Source organism: Fusarium redolens (assembly GCF_020744475.1).
Source record: "Fusarium redolens strain MPI-CAGE-AT-0023 chromosome Unknown BKA55scaffold_11, whole genome shotgun sequence".
Lineage (NCBI taxonomy): Eukaryota > Fungi > Ascomycota > Sordariomycetes > Hypocreales > Nectriaceae > Fusarium > Fusarium redolens.
In genome coordinates, this window is record NW_025763674.1 from 1,549,277 (window position 1) to 1,566,649 (window position 17,373).

The 17,373-nt window shown below is 42.8% G+C and overlaps 6 protein-coding genes across 6 annotated transcripts; 2 read left to right on the forward strand and 4 right to left on the reverse strand.

Moving 5' to 3' along the window:
* Positions 1–267: 267 nt before the first annotated feature.
* BKA55DRAFT_595649 (uncharacterized protein) lies at positions 268–3,080 on the reverse strand (the record flags this gene model as incomplete). The annotated part of the gene is made up of 5 exons (XM_046195833.1): positions 268–299; positions 561–1,114; positions 1,238–1,367; positions 1,424–1,683; positions 3,061–3,080. The coding sequence occupies 5 exons, from the start codon at positions 3,078–3,080 to the stop codon at positions 268–270; spliced, it is 996 nt and encodes a 331-aa protein (XP_046047761.1).
* A 3,101-nt stretch (positions 3,081–6,181) lies between these two features.
* Positions 6,182–8,777, forward strand: BKA55DRAFT_740057 (uncharacterized protein; the record flags this gene model as incomplete). Its single annotated transcript, XM_046201436.1, has 10 exons — positions 6,182–6,288; positions 6,339–6,413; positions 6,492–6,549; positions 6,606–7,308; positions 7,363–7,442; positions 7,500–7,846; positions 7,913–7,944; positions 7,995–8,405; positions 8,464–8,528; positions 8,724–8,777. 10 exons carry the CDS (start codon positions 6,182–6,184, stop codon positions 8,775–8,777), a joined length of 1,932 nt encoding a protein of 643 aa, XP_046047762.1.
* BKA55DRAFT_574058 (uncharacterized protein) lies at positions 8,371–10,088 on the reverse strand. The gene is made up of 2 exons (XM_046193269.1): positions 8,464–10,088; positions 8,371–8,405 (listed from the first exon to the last, which is right to left on the reverse strand). Exon 1 carries the CDS (start codon positions 9,791–9,793, stop codon positions 8,825–8,827), a length of 969 nt encoding a protein of 322 aa, XP_046047763.1. The 5' UTR covers positions 9,794–10,088; the 3' UTR covers positions 8,371–8,405; positions 8,464–8,824.
* A 609-nt stretch (positions 10,089–10,697) lies between these two features.
* BKA55DRAFT_85891 (uncharacterized protein) lies at positions 10,698–12,009 on the forward strand. The gene is made up of 7 exons (XM_046201666.1): positions 10,698–10,913; positions 10,966–11,008; positions 11,062–11,185; positions 11,240–11,385; positions 11,435–11,485; positions 11,538–11,677; positions 11,725–12,009. Exons 1-7 carry the CDS (start codon positions 10,905–10,907, stop codon positions 11,848–11,850), a joined length of 639 nt encoding a protein of 212 aa, XP_046047764.1. The 5' UTR covers positions 10,698–10,904; the 3' UTR covers positions 11,851–12,009.
* A 105-nt stretch (positions 12,010–12,114) lies between these two features.
* Positions 12,115–14,245, reverse strand: BKA55DRAFT_574066 (general substrate transporter). The gene is made up of 5 exons (XM_046193270.1): positions 13,887–14,245; positions 13,743–13,834; positions 12,659–13,695; positions 12,518–12,608; positions 12,115–12,465 (listed from the first exon to the last, which is right to left on the reverse strand). The coding sequence occupies exons 1-5, from the start codon at positions 14,113–14,115 to the stop codon at positions 12,232–12,234; spliced, it is 1,683 nt and encodes a 560-aa protein (XP_046047765.1). The 5' UTR covers positions 14,116–14,245; the 3' UTR covers positions 12,115–12,231.
* Positions 14,246–15,847: 1,602 nt separating this feature from the next.
* Positions 15,848–17,052, reverse strand: BKA55DRAFT_704541 (putative endoglucanase; the record flags this gene model as incomplete). Its single annotated transcript, XM_046200645.1, has 3 exons — positions 15,848–16,352; positions 16,428–16,470; positions 16,533–17,052. 3 exons carry the CDS (start codon positions 17,050–17,052, stop codon positions 16,052–16,054), a joined length of 864 nt encoding a protein of 287 aa, XP_046047766.1. The 3' UTR covers positions 15,848–16,051.
* Positions 17,053–17,373: the final 321 nt, after the last annotated feature.

Below are 17,373 nucleotides of genomic sequence, written 5' to 3' on the forward strand. Positions count from 1 at the left end.
CTGTGAAAAGCCCATCGCCCCAATGATCGCCGTTGTCCTGGCGGAACGTTGTTCTGGAGGAATGGCCCGTACACTACCCCGGATCTCCATACAATCTCGCTAACCCCAAGTGTCGTTCTGCCAGAACGACGCCGGGACTAGAGACCAGGCAATTACTTCTTAGGATTTTTGTAAATGCATTGATTTCCTGTTTACTTAGGAAGTCTTTCGACTTCTTATGCCAGCAATGAGAGGTCAAAAGGAGACAGAAAACACTCAGCTTTGGAATTAGAGAAAACAGTGCCCTCCGGGCTCATAACCTGATAAAACGAATAGGTTCATTGTGTTGTTGTTAGTTCTAAGTTACATGTGTTTGAGAGGAGCACAGCTTCTTACATATTATCCACCAGCAGATCGGACCATCTTAGTCATACCGTCTCGATATCGTTACCACCTGCGTGGCGATTGGGGACTCTCCATCTCCGCTATCTGCGACATCTCCGGCCTATAACAAGTTTCATTCGCTTCGATGCTGTATGCAGGAGCTGCTCCGTTACCCGTCTGGCTTGGAGCAGGCATACTCATCGCCTGGGCCTGCTGTTGACGTCGGAAGAACAGCCAGACGCCCACCGCAAGCAGAGAAACAGCCGCTGCACCGATGGCGATGCCTGCTATGGCACCTCCGGACAGACTAGAAGATGAACCGCTGGCCGCAGCGGTAGAGGTCGCCCCGGAAGTTCCGGCGAGACTAGAAGAGGATGATGCTGAAGACCCCAGAGTTGTTGGCAGCACCATGGTTCCAGTGCCGCTTGGAACCGCCGTGTTATTGACTCCATATGGCGGTATGCTGGAATACATATCGCATTCGGCGTCAGGTGCAGCAAGAGGGCAGTCCTTTGCCAGGCAGATTGCATACAATTGTCCGTCGACTGGTGGCGAGCATCGGATATTGTATCTCGCGTTCATAAAAGTAGAAAGCGTCGCAGCATCGGTGTCTGAGAAGCCATAGTATTTGCTGGCGGTAATAAACTGGTCGATGAAGTATCCGATGTGGGTTTGATTCAAGTTCATGAATTTATGCACATAGGCTGGCGTGAGAGGAGTGAAACTAGTTTCCAGGAACTCCTTCACATGGCTGCAGCCGTAGATCTTTCCAAAAACGAAATACCAATGAGAAAACAATTTACTGGTTTAGAGGAAGATTATGAGCGGCTGTGCAGTAGACAAGATAAGAGCAACAGAAGTGCATGAAACTCACTATTGATTTGTTCCATTTTTTATTTCTGCGGTGGCAGTGGAGCCATTCAAGAAAGCTATCAGAGGGGCAGTACCGCCTCCGTCTAGCCAGTCAACGACTACGGCTTGTTCATTGAGGTTGGTGGTTGCGTCTATCCAATATAATCAGTTTGCAATAGCCTAGAGCAACGTGTTTGGACTGCCATACTTGATCCGTCAAACCACGGCCGGAGGTACACATCTTGACCTTCAAATTGCCCGTGATTGAATATTCCGGTACTGTTAGACTCGGCGTGTGGGAGCGAACTACCGCCAGCATAGGCGTAAGCAACGATGCTCTGCATCAGAAGCAGCTGCGTCGTGCTGTTGCTCTTACCATAGCGCTGAGCGGCGTAGTAGTCACAAACTGATTGGTTCGGAGGTCGATCGGCAAGAACCTCTCTCCGTAAGAGGGAGAGTAGTAAAGGGCTGATACAGTTCCAGAGCATGTTGAGAACACTTCTGCGTGTGGTGCTTATAAAGCTGCGTATGAAGAGAAAACGAACCAGCCAGGCAACCAGCAGGTAACCAAGCAAAATGAAATAAAGAAATAAAATAAAATAAGGTGCCAGAAAATTGGTCTCTCGGGAGATGTAGATCGTAGAACGCAGGGGGCGGGTGGCTCGCCTCTACCTTGAGCTGAACTGACCTTGGAATGTTATGCCAGCAGGTCCTGCGGATATGGCGATCAAGCCGTGGACGGAAAGTCTCGTTTTCCCACCCACACCTTCCACTGCCTCACAGCCCAAGGCACAACTGGACCCGAATCGACGGCAGAGTAGTGTGCTGAGGCTGTTATTCCATACCTTGCGCAGGCTTGAACGCATAGTAGGATGGTTCCCAGATCCATTATTTTGCGTCCTGCTGCTCTACATGTTACGTTTGGGGCAAACCACGAGAGCGCAATAGCGGCCCTATACATAGTATAGATAAGAGGCTGCAGGCTGAGTACGGCGCAGAGAGTGAACTCCCGAGAAGGCAAGCCAACGCCTTGAGCGCCCCTGCCCCTAAGGCATACCAGCTGCGCTAACGAAGCTTGCCGCTTCGGCCTCCTCATTAACTACACAGTAACGATTGGGAGGGTCGATGCGGGGTGAGTGTATGGAAAATAATGGTCCCTTGGGACTTCTTCCTTTCATTTTGAGCCAAGCAAAGCATACTACCTTACTGGTGAGGGTGTATTGTGCATCGAGAATGCTACTTCCTTGAGTGGAAATACAATCTTAGCTCCTAATTGCTGCTTAAATATCTATTCCTGAAGATATATTGCTCTCTGCCCCTACAGCCTAGGTAGGAGAAAAGAATTGACCGATAACTCGAAGCTTGAAATGAAGCGCTTTTGCAGCGTAATAGCTTCGGAATTCCGAAACTGAGGATTGTAAGAACTCTTTATGCGTTCCTGCCAATCGCAATAATCGATATAGCAGTAGTAGCGTCCATAGAGCTGCCAAAGGCAAAAAAAAGGGTTCTGTGTTAATGTACCTGTACGGGCCTACCTTTGGAATTTGACCCAGTGGTTATAACCTCTTGTGCGTGAGCTGGTAGCCAATTGGTGGGAGCGAATTAAAATTTCGTGGGCGCCGTCAAAATGACGACGCACCTACGCACCCCTATCATAGTGAGAATTCTGGCTAATAAACACGTAGTAGCTAAAGGAAACTATCTCTTTGAGTGTCACAAGCCTCCAGCAGGGTCACAACAAGAGCTAGGGCCAATCAAAATAACTCAAACGAGAGGTACTTCCTCGCACACCTAATTTAGGTAGTAATAGAAGTCCCTGTAGTTCTGATTGTTACAAATCGCTACATCACACACTTGGCAGCCATACCAGGTCTGCTGCCCTATTACTACTACTACTACTACTACTACTACTACTACTACTACTACTACTACTACTACTACTACTACTACTACTACTACTACTGTATAAAGGACTGTTAGAATCCTGCTGGGTAATCTACTTTTTGTCCATACTAATCCTAAGCCACTCTGACGTTTTCCTAGATAATTACCCCTAGATTCTGTACTGTTCGTATATATATATTAATATAGTAATTACATTTAATAAAAATAACCTATTATTTATATACTTTTTATCTATATATATTTATACTTCTACTTTCCTACTTTTATTATATCTCTTCTACCTTCTTTTACCATTTTACTTTTTATTCTAGCTTTAAGATATTAAATAATAAAAAAATATAATAATATATAGAAATAATAGTAATTACTAATTAATTATATAGTAATAGATAAATATTATAAAATTATTACTTATTGCCTTAATTATAAAGATATAATAATTATAATTACCTTCTTAATTTCTTAAGTTACTTTCTTTATATATTTATTATAATTTATTATTACTAATTTACTTTAATAAGAACTATAAATATATAATCTCCCTTAATAGTTTTTATTAATTAATTAATTAAGAAATAAATATAAGATTCCTCTATCTTAATAAAAAGGTCTTAGTAAGGTATTAGCTACCTTAAACTTAAAAAAATCTAAAACAGGCTATACCTCTTATAAATAGTTTACTTAAAAATAAAAGGCTTTAGTCTTATAATAGATTTTCTTATCTATATTATAAATAGTATATTACTAACTTTATACTTATTATATAATATTATAGCTAAGATTTATCTAAATACCTTATTTATAATTATATATAAGGCTAGATATATTACTATACCTCCTAGTTAATATAGCCTATATTATTATAACTTAACCAAGCCAAGCACTTATATTATATATACTCTATGTTATTTTTACTTATTATATAAAGCCTTACTTAAGGCTAAGATTAAGTAATTATAAGACGTATAAAGCCCATTATAATAATTATTATATCTTATAATAATATAATAAAATAATATTATAAAATAATATATTATATAAATATATATATTTACTTTATATTAAATAAAACTTAACTTAATAGTTATTAATAAGACTTCTTTATATTAATAAGTTTAATATATATTACTTAATTATTAAGAAATATAATACTTAATAGCTACTTAATATTAATACCTTTTATTATTTATAAATATAAACCTAATATAGATTAGTATATTTATTTAGAATTATAATTATTATACATACTCTTAGCCTCTTTATAAATCTAGCTAGCTTATATAAAGATAAGATTAAAATTAATAGGATTTTAAAAGTAGTAAATATTACTATAGACTGCTATAAAGAGGCAGTTTACACTATAAGCTATAGCCTCCTTTATTAGCTAAAAAGCAACTATCCCTATATGCCTTATTTAAAGCTATTTATACTAATTAAGTATATGTTATTAACTACTAAATATTACTTATTATTAAAAAAGGTATTAATATTCTATGTTTAGGCATATTATATAAATATAAAGTAATAGAAGAGGCTTATTAATATATATTTTTATATACCTTATCTTTTTAAATTTATATATATCTAATAACTTCTCTTTCTTAAGTAAGCTCTCCCTTTATAACTATATAATTTCCTAAGAATTAAATAATAGTTATAATTTAAATAGCTTAAGTAACTTAAATAAGTCTATAAGTATTATATAATTATATAATCTTAATTATTATTTAAAGAGTTTATAAGTTTTTATACTTATATATATATAATAGCCTAAAATAATATACCTTTTTGCCTCTTATATTAAAGGAATAATAGCTAGAAGGTAGGTTAGGGCTAAAAGATAAATATAATAATTAGGATTGTTATGGGATAAACTAGTCTATATTAGGTTTATATTAGTAGATAATGTAAGGCATTATATTAAGTAGTAGTAAGTTCTTATATCTCTTAATAATTAAGTTATATATATTAGGCTTATTAATATAAAGAAGTCTTATTAATAGCTAGTAAGCTAGAATTTATAAAAGTATTAATAAATATAGTCTATATATTAATAGCTATAAATAGTAATTAGTAAGGTTATTATAAAATTAGTATTAATAATAGTAGATTAGTATTAATTATAATAAATTAGCTTTAATTATAAAGGCTTGGCGCTAATTGGGTTTTATAGGGATTGTAGTAATTAGAGGAAACTATAGGGTGTATGTAATGGGATAACTAGGGCTGTAATAAGAAGGTTATTCTCCTTAATTAAATAAAGTAGTTTTCCTTATTACCTTTATAAGTATCTTAGCTATATATAAAAAGTAGCTCTTTAAGGTATTTACAAGGGTATTTAATATTATTAGATAGCTGCTTTTAAATTAATACGAATAAGGAGCTTATATATAAAATTAAATAAATTTAAGGTAAATGCGGGGTTTAAAGGAATTATGTTAAGTTTATTTATATAAATTATTTAATAAAAGTAAAATTAACTTAAAGTTATAATTTAATTAATTAAATATATATAGTAAGACATATAACTAATTAACCTTATATATAAGAATAAATAAAGTAAAATTAGGAAAAAAGTAATAGTTTAAACTAAGGAAATTTAATTATATACTTATGTTAATTTTTCCCATTAATTAATTATTAGTAATTAAATATAATAAAATTAACTTATTATAATTATAAGAAGTTATTAATATAAAAAAAAAAGTTATTTATAATATTATAATAATAAAAAATAATATATAATTTTTTAATAAAATTAACCTTAAGGTGTATAATATTACTTAATTTTATAATATATATATAAATTATATTAATTAACTAATTATAGCTTAATTAGTTATTAATACTAATAATTATATAATAATATATTTTTATAATTACAGTTATAATTTTTAACTAATTTTATTATAGTTTTTCTTACCTATTATATTAATAATAATTATATTTAGAGGTTAAGAATTAAAAGAGGTTTTAACCCATTAACTAAAGGAAGAAATATATTTTTATTGTTATAGATTAAAGCTATCTATTCTATAATTAAACATTCCATTCTTCTACCATGAAGTTTCTATTTCATTTGGTCGTTGACGCCGCCTTCTTGACCGAGGTTTCTGCAAACGGCATTATGCCCCGTCAGACACAAGCCCCAGCAATTAATCCAAGAGCGTAGGCATTTCAAATTCATATCTATTACTAGGTACTAAACAAGGCCGCAGTGAAGAATATGTATACGGTCTACAGCCTCCTGGTCGTGCTCAGATTCCCCTCAACCCACCTCCGCCAGACAGAGTGTAAGTTACAGCCTTTTATTTGTCTCAATATCTCGATTACAGATAGTTTTGTCTCCTCTGCTAACTCTCCATCTACAGCAAAGGTTCAATCGGGATCTGGACAGAGTATTTGACAGAGGCTGAAGGCTCCACCAGTGTTCGTGCCCCCTTCCGTGTACTACAATTCCAGAACTAACGCAAGACACAATGCAGTGGATTGGCCCTGATCCATCATACATCTCAGTTGAAACAACCACAACCAAGAATGCTGAAGGGGCTGACGTGACGGGAACTGTCAATAAGGCTGTTGACGTTGTCAAGCACGCCAACGGTGGTCTGGATATGATCCTGAGTCCAGCTTTCAGAGAGAAGGTTGAAGCGATTCTCAAAGAGGTGCCGCCTTGCACAAAGGAGAAGCTCCGCAGACGTCAAGGTCCAAGTTGTGGCATTGAACCTGCTGCACGTCGAGTGCTCGAAGACGAAGGCGTAGCTGATGTATTTTCTGAGCAAGTTCACAAGGAGCTCTCGGAAGAGGCTGGGCTAGACACGGACGCATACTCTGAATATGGAACCGATGAAGACGGTTTCGTTGAAGGTGCAGAAGGACCTCCAGGATCCGAAGCAGGTGAAACAGTTGAGACGGTTGTTTTGGGTTCGGAAGCCGAAGCAGCTCCTATTGCAGCTGTAGTCGGAGAGGTTGATGGTGCCATCGTAGTCGGTGGCATCACTCTTACTGATGCGACGTTTCTGGGTATCCTGTTGAAGGTCGCTGATACTACAGGCAAAATTGAGCCTGTCTATCATATCCCCCCTGAGGACATCCAAACTGTGTCAAAGGCCAAAACAGAGTCACCCACGCAAGCGACAACATTGACTACCACGACACCAACCAACTCTTGTCCGACTGGGCTGGTGAGTAACTCTCTTCTAGAAAACACGGCAGTGATATTAAACTAATCAAGTCTTGCAGCCTATTGCGAGGACGATTGCATGGCCACCAAAATTGCAAACGCTAAACCAACCAATATTGTTCAATGGGCCTGTTCAGAGGTAAGGAGACCCTGCGATAGCAAGAGCCGATTCTAAACCGATGTTTTCTATTTATAGGGCAAGACCAAGGACTGCAGATGTAACCCAAAGAGCAAAGAGCACACTCATACGTTCGACCAGGAGATCGAGAGCCAGATCCGGGCTGTCTTGAAAAAACTAGACGGGCCGGACGAATCAGAGGAGCCCCAGATCGTATGCCCCAACAAATTCTCTCAAGTTCCAAGCGAATTCTTTGGTGAATTAGCAGATAGCTTCTGCGGCGACATCAAGGACAACTTTGACAACGAGAATAAGGATGTTCCTTACAACATTCACGGCGTCAAGGATGATGGGCCAAGTCGTCGATCTTGGAAGCTCTTTCGAAAAGCTCCTCCAGAGAAGCCAGATTACTATGATGATTACACGTTCTTAGTTTCATAGATTCCAAAGGAAGGGGAATGTCTCGCGAAGAGTGACAACATATGGACTAGAGCGTTCAAGAAGTTGGTACAGAGTCAACCTTGTGAGTCCATGTCCTCTTCCCCGTTACAGAGACCAACTAACTCTTGGAAGGTGGGAAGAACCACGGTTCAGCAAATAACAGAATGACAATTGATGCGAAAATCGACGTAGGATGCGGCGAGTTCAAGTGGAAGGTTCAGGCACCTTCGGAGACCAAACTCGAACCAGAACTCCCCACGCTCGGCGGCCAGGAATGTCACGACAGGCATAAGCATAGAGACATACGAGACAACGCCCAAGACTCATGGGCATCCGGCGGATGCGGGTGGATGGCCAAAGGTAAGAAGATCAAGGTTGGTTACAAGGAAGTCTACTGGGGGCCGCCCGGTCTGACTGGACATTCGCACATGAACTATAAGATCTTGTGGAAAGAGGGCTGCAAGGGACTCGAGGAGCAGTCGCTGGAGAAGCCTGTTGATGGCGAGACCTGCTATAGTCTTATGCGTGCTAACTACAAGTCTTGTGAGTATAAGCCTTCCCAATATTTGCTGGGGGCAATTAACTGACTCGGTATATCAAGGCAATAACGGCGGTGCAGGAGGATATAGAGACGCTGGCTGTCTTCGTTATGAGTTCTATGTTAAGGTAAAGCTAGTGCTTGACTTTTGTATTAGCCAGATTATAAGAGAGTTTAGTTTAAATTACTTGAAAGTTAAAGCATACATACAATAACCAGCAGAACTAGGTATGAAGAAAGAATGCCAGTATCATAAGGTAGTATATTTCGCCAAATATATAGCCATCTTAGATATCAAAGACATAACTAAACTGAATATGCAGAGCAGACCAAGCTCGACACCAACACTACAAGAACCAGTGCAGACAGCAAGGTAGGTCTTACAATGAAAGACCCGCTGACTCTCTCATTCAAGCCGTCGAGTCTAAACTTGCCTCCCGTCAAGCACTTGATGGAATATCTCGAAATTGCCTTCGTTCTTTGGGTCAAAGACTGCAAACCATACCTCCCGCCACCAATTTCCTGAAAACTCGTCTTCTCTCAGTACTTCCAGCCAGCAATGAGCAATGTCCTCTGGTGGGTTGCCGTAGACTCCACAACCCAGAGCACCAAGCACGAGCATGTCATGTTTGTGTCTAGCCGCCATACGCAAACACAGTCTCATTTTAGCCTTTGTTATATCGCGGTCTCGATCATTGGCAAAGACACGCTTTTCAAATACTTCAGAGCTGGATCTGCGCGGTCTATCCTTGCGTGGCTCATTTGTGAAGAGACGCACAGGTGGACTTCGAAGGGCAGCCACAGTCAGGGCGCTCACCACGGGGAGCTCTCTTGCAGGGAGTGTAGATATCTCATGGCCCGATGATAGATCATCGCGCATGAGGAGTGCGTAGGGGCTGTAGAGAGCCTCGTCTCTCTCGAGTGGGTAGTGCTTTTTGTTGAGACTCAAGGCTAGGGAACTGCGATAACAGAGTGCCTCCTCTTGGGCCATGGCGCCGTTGAGCCATCCTCCACCGGGAGAGTGACGATTTGCAAAGTTGACAACAATAGGAGGCTGACTGTTTGGTCCGGTATCACGGCCTTGTGCTCTGTGGCAGAGTTCGATGGCAGCATTGAGCGTATCATCATTGATGACCTTTATGGTAGCAGGCTGTCTGTATGACGGACAGTGACCAGGGTGAAGTCGAGTAAGAGAGTCAAAAGAGTACTTGACGGAATGTCTCGCCAAGTCGTTTGTTCCCAGTTCTTTGAGCAGAGTACGTGAGATATCTAAAGTCTCTTGTGCAGTAGCTCTGAGTTCTTCTCTCTGGCTGCTGTCATAAGGACGGTATGGGGTTGAGTAACGAGAAGATTGGCCATGTCGCCTTTGGTCTGGAAATGATGATCTTTTCATGTTTTGAGTAAAATCGCGATACAAGTCACTCTCGTGAGGGAATCGCTCGGGGATTCTCAAGACTCTAATACCTTGGTGCTAGGTTGAGTAGCTCAATTAGATGAGACACATACAGAGCTGATGTCGAGACCCGTTTTGAAGATTACAACCTTCGCAGCCTCGCCACGTCATTCGATGCAGTAAGATTTCCGGGGGGGGTTGAAAAGGCCATCCAGTGAACTGATCAGTCAGCAACGCCACGCTTATGCATGAGAAAGCATGCCTCAATTGTTCACACAACGGTGGAACAGTGTAGCTAATTAATTGTTTCTGTCGAAAGAGTGGTGGATTACGCACTATCACAGGGGGTTTGAAACACAGTATCACAATCACTGGACATCAGACAGAACCTAAAAATAAACGAATGCAACGATACAGGATGGTGCACTTCTCTTTTGGGGAGTCGGTACATGGGTTCAGAACAGTGGTTTACTTACGTGGCCGTCCGTCAGAAGCTCATTTGTTCATAACAGCTTGTAAGTAAGCGTATCTTCCCTGCAGAGCTGCATGCGCTCGCCTGAGTTCTCACCTGAGTCAAGTCACCCATCCTCCAACCACCCAAATTTCTTTGGGTTGTTATTGGCTACCCAACTTCCATCTGATGAGCCGTAGAGCTCTCAGAGTCATTGTGATAGCGCCAAAGAGGTTTCGTGATTGATGATTGCAGATTGAAAGTGCAAAAAGGTCGAAAAATGGAAAGGCATTGGGCCACGTCAATGATATCTAGGACTTTTGATATGCATCAATGTCCAAGCAGCTCAGCAAGCGTGAGGCAACACCTCGATTGGCAGTGAGCTGCCTAATCCTTCTCATCAATAGCATCTAGAGGTTCCGGGCATTCTGATCCGTTAACTGCTTGCCTTCAGAATAAGCAATGCATCTTTAAAGTCAGTGTACTTATATGGCTCCCCAGATCAGGTCATCATGGCAGTCAGAGCCGGACTCGCATGAGACAAATCGAAGTGTGTTTTGAAACTTAAACTTTGTTCAAACCGACAGCACTTTATTGAAATAGCTTGCTTGTTTCTTTTCTACACATAGCCAACCTCAAGCCTCGTGTCCCATCACCACCATGCCCATTGTATGTACTTGGATCAACTATTGGGGATGGATACTGACTAGTCTTCTACTAGCGGATGAAACGCTTGAGTCGAAGTGATCCAAGCTATAAAGATCGTAAGATATAACTCATTCTACAGTTATCTTATAAGGCTAATCCAAATGTTTAGATGAGTTCAAGTTCAACCATTCATGGTGCCACGATGATAAAAGCGCCAAGGTCAAGTCGATCTACCTAGCTAGTCGAGACGACATAGACAAGTCTTATCGGGGACAGCGCTTCTTCGCATACCTGTATGACAGAACTCAAGTTTACTAAAACTGGGTAGCCACTGATTTCAACTCCAGGAACGGCGGGAGCTATAAGAGGCTGTATCATGGTACCTCACGTGCATGTCACATCGGAGACTCGGGCAATGATCTGAAGCTTTGCTACGACGATGAGTGTGGTGTATGCAGTATTCTAAGACAATCGTTCAAACTTAGATATGCCGGTGAGTTCATCGTTGAGGAGAAATTGCAAAAGTGAATTAACATTCCAAGATGATGAGGGGATGTTTGGTCCTGGCATTTACTCTACGCCAAATTCTTCAAGTAAGTCACAATTTCTTCATTCATTTTACCACAGTGCTCATGAAAGATATAGAAGCAGACGTCTACGTGAAGAACCACTATGTCAGCTCAAACCTTCATGCTATGCTTATTTGCTACGTCGTAGCGAGTAAGCCTCAGCGCAAACTTCTAGCAGACCATGACATCACCAGGCCCTCGCGTGGCTTCAACTGTGTAAGTCCATGATAACTGCAAGCGATTGATCACTAACGATATCTAAGGTTGAGGGGGTTACTATCGATAACGGGGGTTCTCTTCAATACCCAGAGTTTGTTGTCTATCGGGAAGATGCGATTATTCCGGTTGGACTTATCATGTATACTCGAAAGGGTTGGGAGCCATTATGATTGGTGATCAGTCAACATTGGGCTTAGGTGCATTTGCTTGTCTAGACCTGTACAAGAGCAATGAAAGGCGTTGGATAATCGTGACAATCGCCAAGCTCAAGCAGAAGTGGGGGTTTTCGCGGATTCGCCGAGAAAGTATCAGGGATCGACAGAAATGGTCACGTATTGAGACACAGCTCCGTTTAAGGTTGTATGCACGGATCTACATAAGGAGAAGGTACGTAGGGTTTGCCGAGGATAGCACGCGATCATGATAATCAATCAATATCTCATTATTTATGCGTTAATATTATTTACATAAGCTGTCTTGGCTCGTTGATGTGCAAGCAAAGACTGTCCAGTAGAGTTTGTTCCAGACGCTTCGTAACCTTCGATCAAGATCTACTTGCGTGCTGGGGCTTGCTCAACAGTCTCAACTGTAGCCTGATCGGCCTTGCTCAATTGATCGAGGACGTGATCATCGACAGACTCGTGGAATACATCGACCTTGGTGGTAGCGAACTTTCGAGCGCTGACACCCTTCTCGAACAGAACACCCAGCTCGGCAAAGGTTCGGCCATTGGGCTCGGGCAGGCGGAAGTAGGTATAGATGACGCAGAGGAAGCAGATACCACCCTGTTGATCACATTAGCTTGGCAATTGAGTGAGGAAACGCTTCAAGACTTACCCAGAAGAAACCGGTGTAGTTGCTCCAGTTCCAGGCAGTGGGGTTAAGCATGTAAGGAGCCAGAACAGCGTTGACAATGCCGACGATGCCACTGTAATTGGTTAGCTGCGTGTGCTTTTGGCATTTGTAGGTCAGACTTACTAGAAGATACGACCAAGAGCGACGGTCTTGATCTGAAGACGACGAGAGGGAAGCTCAGACACAAGGGAGTAAGCCACGGAGCCGACAGTGAGCTGGTAAACAACAGCCCAGCCAATCATGAGACTTCCAGTAGCAAGAGCGCCCTTCTGGCGATCAGCCTCGGGGACAAGACCTAGGAAGCCAAGAATGCACAAGACAGTGCAGAGGCCGCACAATCCGTAAAGGTACAGAGTTCGGCGACCAATTCCAATGGACATCAGACCCCATGCACCAAAGACACCAATCATGTTGATGGCATATTGTCCAAGAGCAAAGGAGTAGGCGTGCTCAGCAGACATACCGGCTTGCTCAAGGAAGTAGGTTGAGTAGTTGGAAAAGGAGTTACCGCTGAGGTTCTGCATGGCCCAAACCATACAGACAATTTCGGTTCGGCGACGGTTAACACCCTTGAAACAATCGATATAAGAGCTTCCCTCTGTCAGCTTCTCCTCGAGAGCAGTTGTATGAACCATCATAGCAACAGTCTCATCAGCATCGAAATCGGTCTCACGGTTAAGGCTCGTAAGTCGTAGAAGACTCTTCTTGGCATCAGCAACACGGCCCTTGCGAACAAGCCACCAAGGAGACTCGGGAGCAAGCCACAATCCCACCATCAAAGGTAGAGGCCAGATCCATTGCAGACCATAGGGGATTCTGTAAGCCCACTGATCGGTTCGACCGATCATAGATCTCAAGATTCCAATGCCGATTTCCTGTCCGAGACCCCAGCAGAAGTTGACGTATGTGGTGAGATAACCTCGAAGGGCGATGGGGCAGACTTCGGAGGCGTATGTGACGCAGATGGTCTGGAAGATACCCCATGGGAGACCGCAGAGGATTTCGGCGGCGAGGAGCATTTGGACGTTCTGGGCGGTGAAGAAGAGGGTGATGCAGCCCGAGAGCCAGATGAGGCAGCCGATGATGGTGTATCGATAACCGAATCGCTCTGAGAGCCAACCGTTGAGGAAGAGACCGATGATGGAACCGACGTTGGCACCCTGTGATGGTTAGCTTTGTCAATTGGGCGACCTTTGATGGCTCATACATTACTCAAGCCTGCTTGCCATGCTGCTGAAACCTGATACGTTCCATCAGGCTGAAGTTGACCGTACTTCTTGTTCCACTGAGGGAAAGCATCTGAACAGCAATTGTCAGTCCAAGTCGAGTAATATTGTGCGACGCAACTCACAGAAGTTGTTAACAAGAACGATATCGAATCCTTCCATGACAATGCAAGTCGAGATGAGAATACTCCACGCGACAGCCTTGGGATACAGCTTGATGCCCTGCATGAGGGTCATCTTCTGTTCCTTGTTGGCCGCAGAACGAGCATGGTCGATAACATCAGGATGAGTCTTGCTAGGATCAGAGGTATCGAGATGAGCCTCTGGGGCAGACGAGACCTTTTCGTCCGACATGTTCACGAAGCCGGGACCGAAAAATCTTTCAAAGAATAAGAAAAATGAAAGATGTGAGAGAGAGATGCGGGGAAGTGTGATCTGGGGAAAGATGGAGATTGCAACCGCCCCAATATTTCTATTAAATGCTGGGGGAGCAAGAGGGGGAAAACATGGAGAGGATCGGCCAAGTTTCCGGAGGAAGAGACGGGCTAAGAAATTTGCCTAGCCTTGAGAGTGCGGGACAGTTGCCTGAATGGTATTAGCTTGCACATGAAAGATGGGGGGAGGATGGCAATCGTCGGCTTGGGTGCTCAGGTTTAGGCACCTAGAGATGGCAGACTCTTTATGTTTACTTTCCTGACTGAGTAGAATATTCTCTGTGACTATCTCTTCAAGGTCATTCCCAGTTTTCTGTCAGTACATGGCACGATTCACCGCTAAATGGCACCACAGAATCTTGGAGAAATGTCTCCCACTTCCAGTACGTAATTTCTCAAGGCCCAATTTCTCCGCAACAACGAGTCCATTCTGGGGGTGGGGTACTCTCACACATGATTGACCAACGAGAAACAAGGTTATGGCAATCTCTCATGCTAATAATGTGGATCAGAATGCTCTCGAACAGACCAGCCAATCTCAATGTCCCCATCTCCAAAAACAGGGATTTTCTCGGCCAATTCCCGCATAGCTCAACACCAAGCGCCCGTTCCGTTTCGTGGTCCAGCGTTCAATTCAGTTAGGCTTGGCAATTTCGTGACTCGTGATGAGGGATAATGACGGCGAGAAGTCCGTGGCAGAGAAGTCCGTTGAATGGTCTAGATCCAGAGGGATGGTTCAGATTTCCCCGCGATTTAGTCTGCCGGAGCGGAAAATGACGAATGATAGCTCTGTTGAAACATTGTTGCTACGTCTAGACGCCTGTCATGAATTGTCCAGTGAAGCTTAGCTGCTGTTTATTCATCTTGATTGGTTACGCTGCTCTTCGGTTCATCGGCCGAGCATCACTGTAGCTGCAAACTATCACCAACACGTGGCAATCAACTTAGATCAAGTTGGCAAGTCCAAATCCATCCCGCGTCACGAGACAGGATATCGTAGGCACAATCAGCGCCCACGATCTTCCTTGAGCAACGTGCTGTAATTGGTTGGGATATCGGGCCGACTGCGTTGACGAGAGCAGAGATGCCTACCCTGAACTCACATGTCTGCTGTTGTCTTTGTTCTTATATCTCAATGAGAATCAATATAAAAGAATAAACATCCCCAGAGTTGTCATATATTAAAATGGGTTCTTCTTGTATTTTTGACAGTATGTGCTTTTATGCTATTGGCAAACTCAGAGTATAAATTAACAGCAAAGATTTAGCTGGAAACTTGTCCATGCAAACATAGATAAGCATACCGCCAAGACAAATACTATAGACAATATCTAATTTCCAAGAACAAATCTCAAGGTTAACATATTATCGAGGCTATTATGCAGCAGCTTCTATTTATCTTCGCTTGAATCCAGCATCTGGCAGACATCTGTTGAATTCTCGTAAAACATTAGGGTTCATAACCGAGGTCCATGAGTTTCAGCTTCGGGTGGGTCCAAAAGATGATTTTTAATAGGCCTGTGGAACAAAACGTCCGAAAGTTTCAGAGCCTCTCCATTGTTGGTTTAGGGGCAGGCAACACGTGAGAAAATTAAGATATAAAGAAGAATTAATATAAGAAATAACATAATAATTTAACTATCTTAGACAATATACAATATAAAAATATTTCTTATATACTACAAAGGCGAGATCACTCCTGGTGAGTCGCAAGCATAGAGAAATAAAGAGAAGGGGAAGAAGCAGCAGTAAACCAAGAGCTCGCAGTTCCTCAGATCCATAGTATCGCCCGGATATTGATCACTGAACTTTCAAGCCGCGGAGAACCATGGCCGGCGGTGCATTGGAAAATGTGCTCAATGCATGTGGCGACGACTCTTTAGGCCACGGCGCGCAAGCTTACGGCTAGTGCAGCCAGCCCCTGTGGATGCGGCCTCGTCCGGGACGGTGGTGTTGTTCGTAACATCAGTGGTGTCGTCGCTGCCACTTCCACTGTTACCGCTAGTCCACACGGCCGGGCCGGGCATTGGGTACTCCTTGAAGCCGCCATAGATGCTGAAGTTGAAGGACGGGTCGTCCTTCTTGTAAGCACCAGGGAACTTGACCGTTGGACCGGGTACACCGCTGCCACCACCAGTGACTTTGACTTGAGCGCAGCTAGAAAGCGTTAGGCTATGTGTGTTCATCGAGGAACTGGTGGGGATGGAAAGAAACGGAGAGGATTAGACTTACGTGTTGTAGAACTCGGCCTGGCCGACGTGGGCACCGTGGACACCTAAGAGAGAAGTCAATATGCATATCCTGGACGGGCCGCAGATGGGACGAGATAGATCATACCAATATGCTCGGGACGAATGAGATACTCTCCATCAGGAAGGTCAGCAGGAATGGTAAACTCGATGCGATCCTTGTCCCAGGTGCACCAAGCATCGCGCGTGAAATCTCCGTCCTTGTTGCACACACTTTCCTCGAAGATCTTGAACCACTCTCCATCACCCTCGTACGCATCCGCAGTGGTCGGAGCCTTGGACATGTAGACGAGGGCAGGCCCGGGATGCTGCATGGTGGCACCAACGGCGAGCTTCATGGCGAGCTTGGACCCAGCTTTGATCTCAGCGGTTTCGGTCTGGCCGGCGAAGGTGAATGCACCTTTGTTGCAGCGGAAGTCGAGCTTGTCGGGAGTCATATCGTCACGGATGTTATCCCATTTCGTAGGATTGTACTTTGCATCACGGGTGTTGGAGCGGACGTATTGCATGCTGTTAGTTTCCTTGCCGTCTATGACGAGAACATCGAAGAAGTAGTGAGCGGAGACGAAGGGCACCATGGCCGCGAGAGAAGCGAGTGAGATCTTCATTTTGTTGGAGGTAACGAGAGTCAAAATGTTAAGTCTAGCTTGAACGAAGGGAAGAAAAAGAAAAGAGAATGACTAAAGAGAGAATAAGACACGACACCGAAGCCAATTGCCTGCTGAGTTGTAAGGAATGTGACTGGAAAACATCAAGAGCCGGATTATATGGCCCTTTTATATTACTCTTAAGTGATAAACACTGCTGATGTGTAGTGGAGTGAAAATATTACAATAAGACAACACTTCCAAAGTCAATTAGACTATCCCTCTCCAGGACAATATCTCTATCATGTAATTGCTGGAAGAATTAATCGAAAAGAAATCGGA